General features: G+C 44.9%; 1 protein-coding gene across 1 annotated transcript; it reads right to left on the reverse strand.

Annotated features, from left to right (window-relative positions):
* Positions 1 to 2042: 2042 nt before the first annotated feature.
* CFAP107 (cilia and flagella associated protein 107) lies at positions 2043 to 10348 on the reverse strand. Its single transcript, XM_088791361.1, has 3 exons — positions 9591 to 10348; positions 5582 to 5695; positions 2043 to 2348 (listed from the first exon to the last, which is right to left on the reverse strand). Exons 1-3 carry the CDS (start codon positions 9702 to 9704, stop codon positions 2043 to 2045), a joined length of 534 nt encoding a protein of 177 aa, XP_088647487.1. The 5' UTR covers positions 9705 to 10348.
* Positions 10349 to 15838: the final 5490 nt, after the last annotated feature.

A 15838-nucleotide genomic window follows, 5' to 3' on the forward strand; every position in this document is an offset into this window, starting at 1 on the left:
ATGGCATACAACCTATGGCATACTAGTGACCATGACATCACAGCTAATCAATTGATTACTGAAGCACATGTCTTAGGAGACCATGCTCACCACTGTGGCAATAATGAAGACTACAGTGTGGGATGGATTTCTTGAATACTTAAACACAGTAAAGAAAAAGGTAGGGGAGGGTCTCAATAGCTCCCTTGTTCCCTAGACAGAAACATGGGCTCAACGTCAGCCTATATTCAATGCGATGCCATAGTTTCCCAAGCATTATGTGGAGGAAAGAATCCAAAGCCTTAGAGAAAGAGGAATGCTACATTGGATGTATCTGGGGCACACTGCACGTCCCACCCCTCAACTTCCCACTTCCACGGGAAGGACCAGAAGATGGTCACTTCACTATGGTACTGAAAACCGTATCAGTTGGGGGAACATTTAAATTCTTGAAAAGCTCTGTGGTTGCTCTCCTTGAAGGTAAAGTGTGACTGTGGGGGCTGCTTCCATTTAGATGGGTTTCCTGACTTCCGTGGGAATGATGGAATCCCAATAGGGACACGGGGGCACAGCTACCATAGAGCACAACAAGGCTGTGCCAGTAATGAGAATGCTTTGGCCCACAGAAATCTTTGGTGGTTACTAAGAGATCGTGTTGGCTCAGGAATAACATAGATGATTAGAGGACTATTTGATGTGTATAATAGGAAAAAGTCTAGGTCTGGTGGCCAAATACCTAATTTGAATCACCAAAGTGGAGAGCTGTGGATTCTCACCCCGTTTCCAAACCTAAATCAGTTCACAAACCCAGAACCTCTTGACTAAAGCGGAGGCCAGGTCCCTTGAGGAAGGAGTCTGCATTGCCCCTCAAGTAGATACTTCACATCTCCCTCAAGACCTGCCTGAAGGGTTCTGCAGGCATTCACCAGGGTGACTCTGCCCAGGGGGAAAGGCAATACGCAGACCTTTCAGGACTCACTAGACACTGGTTCTGATCTGATACTAATCCTGGGACCAACAACGCTACTGTGGCTTCTCCTGGTCACAGTGGGGGCTTACTGTGGTCAGGTGACAGACGCAGTCCTGCCTCGTCCAGCTCACAGGGGGCCCCATTGGCCCACTGTTATGTCTCTAGTTCCTGAAGGTACAATTGGAATAGACACACTGGGAAGCCTGCAGAGTTCCCACATGACTCTTTGACCAAAAGATGAAAGTCACTGGGTAGGAAGGGATAAAAGCATTTTTGGAGGCAACATACTCAACTACAAAATTCCTTATAGCCTGCTTGCGTGTTTTGAGTGGGCACCAGAGCAAGAGAGTCTCTGCAGCAAATTCAAGCTATACCAGAAGCTGCTTTGCCACTAGGGAACCTGACTACTTGTTACCAGCCAGCCGTGTACTTGTTGGAGACACTGTCAACCTGTGTAAATCAGCTCAAGGCACTCTCCTAAGTCTCACCTTCCAAGCCTCGGTACTGCTGGAAGGGAAAGACAAGCCGAATCTGTACTGTGGTCTGTGAGCCCCAGGCGGCTTCCTCTACTCCTGTGTTGGAGGCTTTTTCACCGCTAGTCCCACCCTGGAATGCTCTTCCCCTAATCCCTGCACGGCTCCCTCCTTCTCAACTCAGCTTTCTCCTCAAGAAAGCCCGTGCCTACTCCACCCAGACCCGCCTCACTTTCTATCCATTACCCATTTTATATATAACCCCCCTCCAAAATGATCTTATTTACTAGATCTAAGTTCTCTTATTCATTCATGGTTTCTCATCCAGCTCCCCCTGGAATGCCAACTCCTGAGGGCAGAAATCCCTCCCTGTTTGTCACTGCTGTGTCTCCGGATGGTACAACAGGGCACCGCTCCTAGGACATAGCTACTATTTACAGAATGAATGATTGACACGAGTGTGCAGTGACGTTGCTTCTGCCTCTTGCGCTCCAGGTAAACAGGCTGCCTCGGTGCACAGGTGAGGGCTTCATCACACAGCCAGCCGCACTCCAGCATCAAGCGGAGAGGGCAGGTGGCAGCCCTGGGAAGCAAGTAGGACTCTCCCCCGTCACCTCACTCTAACACTCTCCTGGAGCCAGGGTCCCCAGTGTCAGTCCTCCCGCGTGAGCCAGGTGCACCTCAGCCCTGTGCAGGTGTGGACCCCTTACACCCCAGTACAGGAGGAAACCCTGAATATTCCAAATACCCAGAAGGGGGAAGTCGGCTTTCTCTGGGAGCCACAGCAACTTGTGTCCACTCCAGGAGCGGCATGGGGGCAGGCCCGGGTTATAATTGTGCCGGTTGTAATGGTCGTTGTATGTGCTGATCAGGTGTTGGTGCGAGGGCTCCTGGTGGTGGGTGATCAGGTGTTTGTATGGCAGCCCCTGAAAGGACAGGCACAGTGGGCACGTTACTGACCAGGCATCACCTGGCCGTGGACGGAGGCAGAAGCTGTCTGCCATGGGAGCGGCCGGTTAGCTCCGTTGGTTAGAGCGCGGTGCCCTTAACAACAAGGTGGCCGGTTCGATCCCCGCATGGGCCACTGTGAGCTGCGCCCTCTACAGCTAGAGTGAAACAACCACTTGACTTGGAGCTGATGGTCCTGGAAAAACACACTTAAAAAAAAAAAGAAAAAGAAGCTGCCTCCATGGAGGTCTGTGGTCTCGATGGAGAGGGGCCTCCGTGGGCTGTGACAAGTGTGGCTGTGTGGGCTCTCAGGGCCACCAATCAGGGAAACACACGTGTCTGTCCCTCCCAAAGCAACTCACCTTCACACACGTCTCAGCTTAGCTGCAGTCAGTTTTCTGATGAGTGGCCCCAACTACGCCAATATAATTCATCTCTAGAATGAGCTGCTGGGGACTCATTAACATGAAAGTCAGGACACCCAGCTGAATAAGAAGAGTCAGTGCCGTTTCGTTGCGTGCCCCATGATCTGAAATTACACCCTTTCATTTGTCTCAAGTCTCATCCATCCAAGTGCCTATTTCCATGGCCAGTGAAAGACACTGAATACCAAGCCTGCCGTGTGCACCTTGTATTTCAGTCAGTTACTATGGGAAGAGTCAGAGAACGTTCCGTAAATTGCCTTCTCCTGCAAAGGATTTATGGCAACCTCAGCTGGAAACTCGGGGAGTGATTTCTTTGGTGGGGAGTTATGTACAGGGAGAAGAAAGCCGTGTTCTCCTTACTGTGGGACATTTGCCTGAATCAGTTCTTTTCCTAAGAAAATCCTCTTGGCCTTGGATGGGGATCCTGGGGACCTGGGCTGATTTACGGGGGAGGGTAATGGCGATTTCCATGCCCGTCCTCTTGTCTGGAGCAGACAGGGAGGTCTGTGTCTGCTGAGGTCTGGAAATGCTGGCTGCACCCAATATTTCAAGTGGTGGTTCCATAAATGAGTCAGACCACAATGCCAGAGGGAGACGGGGGACGGGCGCAGACATTCGGCAGGGGTTCCCAAGATCTCTATCACCAGGGGCCTGGAGTCTTTCCAATGCCAGGGAAAGCAAGTTGAATGGTTCCCATCAACCAAGGAGAGTGCTGAGGAGAGACAGAGAGGCCAGCAGGGATTCTCAAGCTGATTTTCTTGGTTTGGGGCATGGCCCTGCTGTCTCAATTACGTTCTCAGGATTTTTGTTTTGATCCGGTATGTTAAGGCGACAAACAAAGAGACAACTGCCTTTGAAAGAAGACCTTGCAGGGCCCAGGAGGAGGGGGCGTGCCACACCATGCAGGGCCACATGGGGAAGCACCAGGGTTGGTCAGAAGCAGGAAGACCCAAGGGGGAGTATGGCCCCAAGCCTTCTTGTGTTTTCCAAGGGAAGGAATGGGTGAGGCCGGGCAGGCAAATTTGAGAAGCTTAGGGTTGTCTGGTTTAAATAATTTCAGCAGGCTCTGGGCTGTCGGGTGCCTCTGGTTGTGGGTACCTGGTCCTGGAGTGATTTAAGGCAGGGAGATATTGACTTGGTGTGTGAGTGTTAGGTAACGGAGGTGGTTGGGGGTGTGGGCTCTGGATCGGTAGGTTTGAACCTGACAGGCATGATGGCAGGCGAGGTGTTTCCTGTCTCGAGGAATCAGCCAGCCCTGGGGAGGGCAGTCTTTCCAGGATTAGCCAGGCCCTGAGTTCTCACAGCATCATAAAGTAGAGAAAATAAAACACATGATTAACACACCTGCCCGGGAGAACAGCACAGGGAGGGGGTCCTCCCTGGGGGAGCTCATCTCATCTATCCCAGGTGGGTTGGCATTTGCCTAAGAAGGGAGGAGAGGCGGGGGGGATGGGAGATGGAAAAGAAAGCTGGCCTTGGGGTGAGGGGTGAAGAGCTGATGCGCAAAGAAGAGCTATCGGGTGGGAGCCGCCACACACACAGGTCATTTGTGCAGAGTTCAGTTCTATTTCCTGTGTGTGTCTCAATTTTAACCAGACTGTATGTATCTGTGGGTATCTCTTCGTCAGGGTTTGTACTGGGCCCAGAGGTCTTTAAGAAAGGTGCACTGAGGACGAGGCTACGTGCCTCGTGTACACTGATGGCTGGGTCCTGGAGGACCCAGATCGTGGGTTACAAGTTTTACTTCCTTACACTAAAATCCATGTGTGTCTTCACACTAATGTGTGTCATCACACTAATGGTAAAGCCACTGAAAGCGGCAGCATGGTCCAAGGGTACCAGCCTGGCCCAGGGATTCCAGCACGGCCCAGGGGTACCAGCAGGACCCAAGGGTACCAGCCCAGAACTGAAATTCTGTCACTATTTGTCCTGACATGGATTTCCAAATGCAGAAGACAAAGAGTCAACCCCAGCAAATGATGATGACAAGGGGCCTGGGGACACTCTTTGCTTGAAGGGACACCTGCTTAGTCCCTTCCCAACCAGCTACACAGCTCTAGACGACACTTACCGCCCCCTGGGCAACTTTTATCTAAAAATGAGGGTGCTGAGCTGAACAACCTCGTGGGTCCCAACCAGCTCCCAAATGCTCCCATTCTGACAGATGTCCACCCCTCATTCAATGCCTCTCTGCCCCCACCCTGAATTCTGCAGGTGTAGAGTTAGGTTGGGGCTGGGGGCTGGGTGTCCTGAGGTTGCAATGCCCAGCTTCCTGCTGCAGAGGCCTGGATCAATGAAATGCACAGGCACCCAGTGAGAGGAAGACAGCTGAGTGGCCCTTGACTTTATTCAAAAGAACAGGAAGCTGGGGCGTAGATCACACAAAACGCTGTCATCCAAACATCACCGCCGCCGGTTTGGAGTACTTTACGTTATTCCTCTCTACAGTCACTTTAATTCAATATTAACCACGTTTGTGTGTTTCCTGTGTCCTCTGCCTGTGTCCTGTTGGAGGAGTTTGGAGGAATGTGGGAAATGATGCAGGAAGGAAAGTGCTAGGATGGTGGGGCAGGCGGAGGGGAGGGTGCTGCCAGCTTGAGAGTAGACAGATCTCTGCTCATGAGGTCAATCAGGTGAAGCCACCGCAGCCCTGGGCTGGGGAGCGTCTCCATGAGACCACTCCTGAGTTCCCACGAGGGAACTGGGCCTGGAAGGAGCTGGCTGCTGGAGTCCCCTGGGCCTTGCGAGGGGCCCAGCCTGAGTGTGGGGCCGCCACTCTCTCTTACCTCAACTCTCCTCTTGCCATACCACCTGGAGATCTGGTCCGGTCTGTGGCAGGGGAAGGGGACGTACTCTTTCCTGTAAATGCTCTGCGGTGTTTTCTCAGCGGCTTTGGTGAACTGGAACAGATGAAATATTCAAGACCACTTCTGAGATGGCCCTTCTCAGACTTCGGCTGTGACCCCTCCCTCCTGGGCTATTGGGAGCTGGGCACAGGAGAAAATGCGGACCTCTGGGCATCCTGCGTAACCCAGGCTCCGTGTTGTCCCCTCCCTTCCCGTACTTGGCACCCCCGCTGCCCAGGAACCCTGGGGAAATCTGTGAGATCACTTCTCATGGTGGGACCTGTTTGCTTTCTCTTCTCTCTCCCGTCTGCTCCCTCCTGCTTCCCCCTCCCTTTATTTACCTTCTTTGTGCCTCACTCTCCCCAGCTCACTCTTTCCCCCCCCCCATTCTGTTATGTTTTCTGATTGACATTTTAAAAATTCATTGTGGTAAAATATGTATAACAAAATTTACGATGGTAACCATGCTTAAGTGTACAGTTCCATGGCATTAAGTACACTCACATTTTTGTGCCACCATCACCACCATCCATTTACAGAACGTTTTTAACATTTCAAACCAAAACTCTGTCCCCCTACAAGAAGTCCCCATTGTCTGCCCCAGCCCCTGGCGACCACCATTCTCCTTTCTGTCTCCGTGGATCTGACTGCTCTCGGTGCCTCATGTAACTGGAATCATACAGTATTTGTGTTTTTGTGGTTGGCTTATTTCACTTAGCATAATGCCCTCACGATTCGTCCAAGTTGTAGCACGTGTCAGGTGTTTTTTCCTTCAAAGGCTGAGTTTAATTTCATTGAGTGTACGTGCCACATTTTGCTTATCTATTCAGCTGTCATTGAATTACTTCTACCTTTCGGCGACTGTGAATAATGCTGTTATAACCGTGGATGTACAAATATCTCTCTTCAAGGTTCTGCTTTCAATTATTTGGGATAAGTACCCAGAAGTGGTATTGCTGGGTCATACGGTAATTCAGCGGCTGCACCGTTTTACATTCCCACCAACAATGCACAAGGGTTCCAATATCTCCATGTCCTTACCCACACTTGTTATTTTCTGTATTTGGTTTTAAGAATAGCCATTCTACTGGGTGTGAAGTGGTATTTTATTATGGTTTTGATTTGCTTTTCCCTACTGGTAAATGATGTTGAGCATCTTTTCATACGCTTATTGGCCATTTGTGTATCTTCTTTGAAGAAATGTCTGTTCAAGTTCTTTACCAAGTTTTAATCAAGTTGTTTGTTTTTTGTTGTTGTTGAGTTGTAGGAGTTCTTTATATACTCTGGATATTATTCCTTTATCACATATAAGATTTGCAAATATTTTCTCTTATTGCATGAGTTGTCTTTTCACTCTGTTGATTGTGTTCTTTGATATATGAAAGATTTTAATTTTGAGGAAGCCCAATTTATATATTTTTTCAGCCATTATTTCTTCAGACAACTGGTCTGCCCCTTTCACTCTCTCTTTTCTCCCATATTGTGTACATTGGTTGGCTTGATGGTGTCCCATACGTCCTTAGACTGTATTTACTTTTCTTCATTCATTTTTCTTTTTTGCTCTTCAGACTCAATAATTTCAAATCATCTGTCGTCAGGTTTTCTGATTCTCTTTTCTGCCTGTTCAAGTCCACTGTTGGATGCCTGCAGTGAATTTCTAAAATTTATTTATTGTGTTTTTCAGCTCCGTAATTCCCATTTGGTTCCTTTTTTACCATCTTTTTATTCATATTCTCATTTTGTTCATATGTCATTTTCCTAATTTCCTTACAGTTGATCCTTGAACAAGATGAGTTTGAACTAGTATGGGTCTATTTATATGCAGATTTTTAAAATAAGTACTATAAATGTATTATCTCTTCCTTATGATTTGCTTAATAACATTTTCTTTCCTCTAAGTTACTTTATTATAATACTATATACATATATATGTAATTTTGTATAGTATATGTTAATTGACAATTTATGTTATCAGTAAGGCTTCCAGTCAACAGTTGGCTATTAATAGTTAAGTTTTGGGGGAGTCAAAAGTTATACATGAATTTTTGACTGCCTGGGGCGGGGAAGGTCAGCGCTCCTAGCTCCACATTGTTCAAGAGTCAACTGTAGGTCTTTGTCCATGCTTTCTTTTAGCTCTTTAAGTATATTTAAAACAGTTGTTTTAAAGTTTTTGTCATTTCCTTCTGATGCCTGTGTTTCTTTAGTGATGGTCTCTGCAACTTTATTTTTTTCTTCTTTTGAGTGGGCCATGTTTTCTTGTGCCTTTGTATACTTTATGATATTTTGTTAAACATCGGGCATTTGAAAAAACAGCCACAACTCTTAGGTTCACTAACTAGCAGAGCAGGTTCTGAGCCTTGAAATCAGCTGGGTATGAAGGTTTAAGTTCGTCTCGAGACTCTTCTGAGCATGCCTCTTGCCTAGGGGTGTGTGTGTGTGTGTGTGTGTGTGTGTGTGTGTGTGTGTGTGTTTCCCCTGTATACACGGCTTCTTTAAAATGGCTTCATTTCCCAAAGAGTCTCTTCCCTGCTTCTTCTCAGAGCCTTAGATGTTCTGTTGTATTTCTCTCCCTGGAATCTCTTGCCCCAGACATTTACAGGGCCGTAGTCCCCTGGCAGCTTTCACTAGCTGTGATTACCACTGCTTCTCACAGCTTTGCGTTGCCTGAAATATGAGCTAAGCCACTTTACCCAGTCTGAGCTCTGAGTTAGGCGAAACAGAGACCAATTCCCTCAGGCAGCCCCCAGGCGGGTTAGAATGTGCTCTACTCCCTCTGGGTTCAAGGGAGGGAACTGGGAGCTTGGCCACCATGCTGTGATGGGAAGGGGATGGAAAAGGGGCAAGTAAAAACACCATGGAGTTTCCCACCATTTTGAACGTGGCTTTTTCCAATCTGGGCACCTGATTGGTCGCTATAGACCTTAGACTGTTTTTCCAAGCTCCTATATAGTTATTTTAGCTGGGCTGTAGCAGTGTCAGTGTTTCCATGAGAGAACAAGGACCTAGAGTTTCTTAATCTGCCACCTCTCTCACAGCACTCGAGTCTGCTCTCTTTATGCAATTTTCTCTAAGGGCAGAAGCAGCCCATAGTATCCCTGGGTCTTGCCAGGCGCACAGCTGCCTGAAGGGATTGCTCAGACAGTCCTTGACCTTGCAACTTTCCTGACACACACAAAGGCCAAGTGCAATCAGAGCTAACAATGGCCGCAAGCCATGTCTGGCCAGGGGCGTGGTGGATGCAAATGTTCTCCATGAAAACAGCCTTTTCCAGTTCTCAGAAGTCACAGGCAACCTTCCCCACACTTACCCCAAAGCTGCCAATTCGATCTCACCCTGTTTTCCTTACCCATTTCCCAAGAAGACATGAGATTATCTACGTGTCTCCACAAAAATTTAAGTGGCTCACTCTTGATTGCCACAAAGGAAGGTGTTCAATTTTAAGTAGGCCAATTCAGGCAAAGTATTTCGCAGTGGCTTTTAAAGTACATCGGGACATTGTTCTGTTTTGAGAGTAAAACCTGAAATGCACAGGTAAGGCCAGGTGTGGCACAGGTGTCAAGGGGCAGCTCATCCATAGACATCAATGAGGGACTGTCAAGCCTTCCTCGGCAGGTGCACATTTTGGGAAAGACCAGGCCAGGGAAAGCAGTCAGTCTTCAAATCCAGGTGCAGAGGAGTTAGGGACACGGGACATCACCTGTCTAGAAACACTCCCCTGAAAATAGTACTGTGAGCCACAACTATGAGTGTATTGCCACGTGTGCTGTGATGTGTCCAAGATGCAAAGGGTCCTCGATGACTCCCCTATATAGAACACAGGGACCCTAATGCCACATTCTTAACATGTGCCCATCTACGACCCTTGGTTTGAAAATATTAATGACCTTACTCTTACCTTTCCCTACCAGTCCTCCCCCTGAGGGCTTTGTCCACTTTTCTCTTTCCTTACCTTCCTCCTCAACTCCACCCAGTTTCCAGTGAGCACCCTGGTTGAATACTTGGCCTCAACCTTCCAGCTTGGAGTATAGAATGACTGTGGACTTACTGCAGTCAGAAACTGCATGGTAAGGCTTTGCGTTTCTTGGACTTGACCCGGTTTAAGGTTTCCGGGGTGGGGAGATGTTATGCAGTTGCTGAGTTTGGGGTGCCCCTTTCTCTTCCCAGCCACCCTTCTGAGTGGGGAGTAGATGACACCCTGCCAACTTCACAGAATACAAGGGCCTTTAGAGTCCACTTTCAGCTTCCAGGGAGAGGTGATGTGATCTTGGATTCCCTACTGTTGACTGTCTCCATGGTGATAGACTCTGAGTATAACTTCTCTCCTTAAGGGGGCAGCTGATTCTTCAAGAACAAAATTGACCCCACAAAAGCAAAGCAAATCAACAACCACCACCGTAAAAACAAGGGCCGGAAGGACCTGGTTTCTGTGTGGTTGCATTTTACAACATCAGCCTTGCATGTTTACAACTAGCGTTGAGATCACATTCTATACTTAAAGAATGCTGATGACATCTGCATGGATCCACTCATTTAATCCTTACAGCAGCACGATGAAGCAGGTACCATTATTGTACCCATTTTATAAATGAGGACACGGAAGCAAAGAGGAAGTAAGTTGCTACCGAAAGTCATTCGTGTAGGGGATGTGGGGTTTAAATACACTCTGATCCAGGCCTAACCCACTGGGCCCCACTCACTGTCTGTCTGCCCTTTGCCTAAGGACCTTCCAGAAAGAATCCTATCTTTGTGCTCAAACCGATACAACATGGTTCATTTGGTCAGTCTTCATGCCTTCATCCCACCGTCGTTTTACTGAGACACACTACATCTGGACGCACATGCAGTGCCTCCTGACTCGACCAGGCCCCATCCCCATGGAGCTCAGTCAAATGGGATAAAGGCCACGATCTGCTTACTCATTCAGCCAAAACAACAAAATCAGGAACCAACAGAGGGTTGGTTCAATAAATTGTGGTGCATCCATACAATGAAATGCTCTGTAGCTACTTACAAATGCTGACGTCGGAGTATGCCTGTAACTCATGCTTAAGTTAAAGAAGCAGCCGCCCTGGAGTCTTGCCTGCCACAAACAAACACATTCAATGTCAAGTAGGCAACTCAGAAATTGTTTTCCAATGGCCTCTAAACAAAAACAGAGGATCTCCAGGAAACTATTTCTTCCATCTTGAAACAACACATGTGGCAGAAATGAACGTGGGAGATGCACCACAGAGCAGAGCAAACCTCTGTTTGGAAGGACGACAGTCTGGGCAAACCGAGGGCCAGGAAGAGGGGACATTCTGCCAGTCAAAGTGCAAGGGAGCCATGTGTTCCGTTTAGTTCCATTCTTTAAAACTTTTTATTGTGAAATGGAGCACAAACATGAAAAAGGACAGTAAAAATCCATGTGCAGATAAATGAATTATGATAAAGCAAACCCCCACAAAAGCAGCATGTAGGTCGAGAAGTACAATGTGGCCAGCACCCCGAGGGTGTCCCCACCTGCCTCCTCCTACTCCATCCTGACTTCTGTAGCAATCACTTCCTTGTTTTTCTTTATAAACTTCGCACCAGAGGATGTGCTCCTAAGCATTAATACATGGTTTTGCCTGTTTGAGGAGTTTGTATACGTGGAATCCCCTAGCATGTATTCATTTGAGTCTGATTTCTTTTTCAATGTGGTTAATATTTGTAGGGTTCACCCATGTTGCACGAAGCTATGGCCGCGATGACTGTTTTGTACACAGTACATGTCTCCTGGTGCCCAGATATCACCATTTCTGAAAAGGCATTTAAGTTTTAGGGAGTCAACGAGCTCCCGGTGGTGGATACAGGTTTTTCCCAAATTCTAGTTTTAGCTCGAAAGTTCAAAATTTTGTTATTGGTAACAATTACTGTCCATTGTTTTCCTTGAAGTGACAGATGTACTTTATTTTCAAGAAAATATCTACCAAATGTTCCAATTGGAATAATCAGGCTTTGTCTCTCTGTCTTTCTTTCAAGTAAAAATGGTCTTTCATTAAAAAAGAAAAAAAATCCCAGCTAATTTCACCCACAACTCAAACCATCGCACATATGGCGCTGTTTCTCACGAGAACCGCTGGTACTTGGGTGTGTAATAGCAGAGCTTTTCTCGCACCTCCTTCCCGTTTTATCACACATCACATTAAAAAGATGTCTGATCAAGGGTCAAGATTTAATAAAATTGATAAAGTTAATTCTTCATCTAGTGCAACCAGCATTATTCTTATTCTTATTTTACTGCAAGTACATGGTGGTGGAGATACGACAACCACCATAACTAATGGCACTGCCTTGATTCATGCACAGGCACCAGCAGTTTCAGCCACCATTGCTCTTACACCATCAGTGCGAATGTCAACACTGTGTAAAAGGGCAAATAAGATCTTAGTATTATTGAGAAAATAGTTTTGACCTTGCAGGACCCCTAAAGGAGGTTTGGGGATCCCCAGGGAGCACAATTTGGAAACCTGCTCTTGGGATATATACCTAGGAGCAGAATTGCTGGGTTATAGGGAGTGTCTGTCTTCAACTTTGCTAGATAATGCCAAACTATTTTCAAGTGTCAATTCACATTTCCTTATCAGTGTATGAGGGTTTGTTTCCATTCCTTCACACCTGCTAGTACTTTTTCATCATCCCAAATAGCAAGTTCAACTCCCCATCCCTACTTCCTCCAGGATCTAGTCACTTCTATTCTGCTTTCTCCCTTCTAAGAATTTGCCTGTTCAGGATATCTCATATATGTGGAGTCATACAGCATTTGTCTTTTTGTGTCTGGCTTATTTCACTGAGCCTAATATTTTCAAGGTTCATCCATGTTGTAGCGTGTATCAGAATTTTGTTCTGAAATTCATTTCTCAGAATGAATAATAATAATGGAATAATAATATTCCATTATGTGTGTAGACCACACTTTGTTTCTCCATTCATCAGTTGATGGACGTAGGATTGTTTCCCCCTTTTGGCCATTCTGGCTGCCATGACCCTTGGTGTACAGGTATCTCTTTGAGTTTCCCCTTTCAATCTTTTGAGCACATACCTATGAGTGGCATTGGCACCACAGAACTGTATTCCACAGCGTCCACACCATTTTATGTTTCCACCAGCAATACCCGAGGGTTCCTATTTCTCCACATCCTTGCCAACACTTCGCATTTTTCCTTTATGATAATAGCCCATCCTAATGGGTATGAGCTGATATCTCACTGTGGCTTTGATTTGCGTTTCCCTGATGACTAATGATGTTGAGCATCTTTTCATGTGCTTACTGGCCGTTGGTGTATCTTCTTCAGAGAAACATCTATTCAAGTCCTTTGCCCATTTTTTTTCATGGGTTGTTTGGTTGTTTTTGTGGTTGAGTTATAGGGATTATTTACATATTCTGGATTTAAAAATTTACAAATATGTTCTCTCATTCCGTGAGTTGTCTTTTCACTCAGTTGCTACTGTCTATTCCTATGTGTTGTATACTTTATGCTACTTAAGTGGATTATTTTTATTTCATTTTCTAACTGATTTTTGCCCACAGATTAAGATGTAATTGATTTTTTATAGATAATAACTTTATATCCATCAACCCTGTTTACTCATTAATTCTAATAATTTCTCTGTAGATTCTTTGAGAATCTACATGTAGGATCATAGCATCTGCAAACAATAACTCCTTTCAATCCTTATCAGTTTTATTGTCTTTTTGTATTAGCTATGACTCAGTACAACGTTGAATAAAAAAGAGTGAGCAACTCTTGTCTTTTTCCCGATGTTGAAGGGAAAAAGATCAACGTTTCACCGTTAAGCATGATATTTGCTATAGTATTTTTTGTAGATGCCGTTTTTTGTGATAAAGAAATTGCCTTCTGTTCTAAATTTGCTGAAAGATTTTTCATAAATGTTTCAGTTTTTGCATCTATTAAGATAATCACATAGTTTCTTTCATTGAATCCATCAATGTGATAAATTCTGCAATGTTAAACTGATCTTGCATTTCTAGCATAAACCCTACTTGCCATGACATAATCTTATTCCTACATTGCTGGATTCAATTAGCTAAATATATTTTAGAAAATTCTTTGCCTCTATATCCATGAATAAGCCTATAATTGTCACTTCTACTGTCCTTATAGGATTTTATTACTAAGTTAGCCTCATAGAAAGAAGAACATATCTGCTTTTTATACTCTCTAGGTTAGTTCATGTAAGATTAATGTTATTTCTTCCTTGAATATTAAATAAGTCATGGCCAGATTTTCATTTTGTTTTGTTGAACGGCTTTTATTCTAGATTCAATACCTTTTGTTAACTAATCAGATTTTTTTCTTTCCTTTTGTGTCAGTTTGGCCAGTTGTATTTTTCTAAGAATTTATGCGTTGCACCTAAATTTTCAATTTTTTGGCATGTGTTATTCATAATGTCTTATTGTCTTTTTAAATATCTCTAGAATCTGTCCTGAGATCCTTTTTACTTCTAGTACTTACTGTTTGTGCTTTTTCTTTTGTTTTCTTTCTTGGTCTCACCAGATGTTTATCAATTTTATCAGTCTTTTCAAAGAGCCAAAATGTGGCGTTGTTGATCACCTCTGTTGTGTGATTATTTTACACTTTAGGGATTTTGCCCAAAAGATATTAGAAAGTCTAAAAACATTTTTTAATATTAAAAAACATAAAAATGCTTTTTTATACTTAATCTTTCAATCATCTTAGGAAATTCTCCACCATTATATTTCAAATATTGCTTCTGCATCCTTTCTCCTTTCTTTCTGGGATACCAGTTACATATTTGCTATGCTTCTCACTGAATCCTCATGCCTCTTGCCCCCTTTTCTGTATTTTCTACATTTTGACTCCTTGTGCTTGATTCTGAGTAGTTTCTTCTGACTTATATTCCAATTCATATAACCACTCTCAACTGTATCTAATGTGAGATTAAACCCATCCATTGATTATTTTATTTGATTTGTTGCTATTTTAAGTTCTAAAATTTCTGTTTGATTCGTATATATGAGTATTATATATAATGCCAATTTTTATAGTTCCAAATTTTTAATTTTTTACCTTCTAAGTTTTCAGGTTATCACTTTTTGCCATCCCAATTTTCAAATTTTGCCTTCCAAATTTTGAAATTTATAGATTTACAGATTATATCTGTATGTTATATAGAGTTATAGATTATATTTAGAAATATATCTATATAGAGTTTATCCCCTTGGACATAATGAACAGAGCTATTTTACAGTCTGTGGCTCCTGTTTTTTTTACTGTTGTTTCTGTGAGTTCCTGTTGCTAGCTCTTCTCACATGCTGGTATCTGAAAATTTATTTGCAGAAATAATGGAAGGCCTAAGATGATATTATCTTCCTCCAGAGGTGATTGCGTTTTGCTCTTCCAGTCACCTGTGGACATTAGAAATTGGGGATCACGGCAACCCAGTTGAGACATTTTGGGTCACAGTCCTCAGTGCTATGCTAGAGGAACTATAGCATAGTCTGCAAGCCCGCAGGAGAAGGCTCTAAGCTTCTGGGCGTAGGGAGGCTCACTAGAGCAGGTGGGGCCTAAAATGAGACCTGAGAGGTGAAGATGAATTGACTTCTCCCCTCCTGCCCCAGTATGGCCTAGAAAAAGTGCTTAAAGATGTCCAATCAGGTTGGGGTTATTGCACAGGGAACCGAATGGTGGTGGGAAGTAGGCTTGGAATTCAGACACACTGGGCTTCAACTTCCAGTTCCAGCTTCTACCAAGTTCCTTGGCCAAGTCCACCTTGGTTCCTAATCTACAAATTGGGAGTCAGTATCATGTACTTCATGATGTTATGAGAATTCAGTGAAGTGGACCCTTGAGGGGTTTTGCCTGTTACTGGAAGTGCTTGCAAACTGAACCCTGGGCACTGCCTTATCTGATTCAACTTTGTGCTGCAATTGCAAGACACCTAGCTGCAATGTTGGCACGGTGCTGTCTGGTCAGGGAACAGGGCGGGCCCTGCCAACCCTGTGGAGGAAGGAGCCAGCTTGCCGACTCTGGCACCCTTTCCACTGTTAGATGGAAGCAAGGGTGTCGAGGCAACAACCCAGGAAGATTGCAGCCTGCTCGGTTCCTCCATTGATTCTTGTAGAGGTTCGTCTGAGTTAAGGAACTTTCCTTTGAAAATGCAGACGTGCCACGCCAACATGGCTCCACCTGT

This window comes from Rhinolophus sinicus, chromosome 14 (assembly GCF_057876585.1).
Source record: "Rhinolophus sinicus isolate RSI-liver-muscle chromosome 14, RSI-T2T, whole genome shotgun sequence".
NCBI classification, from domain to species: domain Eukaryota; kingdom Metazoa; phylum Chordata; class Mammalia; order Chiroptera; family Rhinolophidae; genus Rhinolophus; species Rhinolophus sinicus.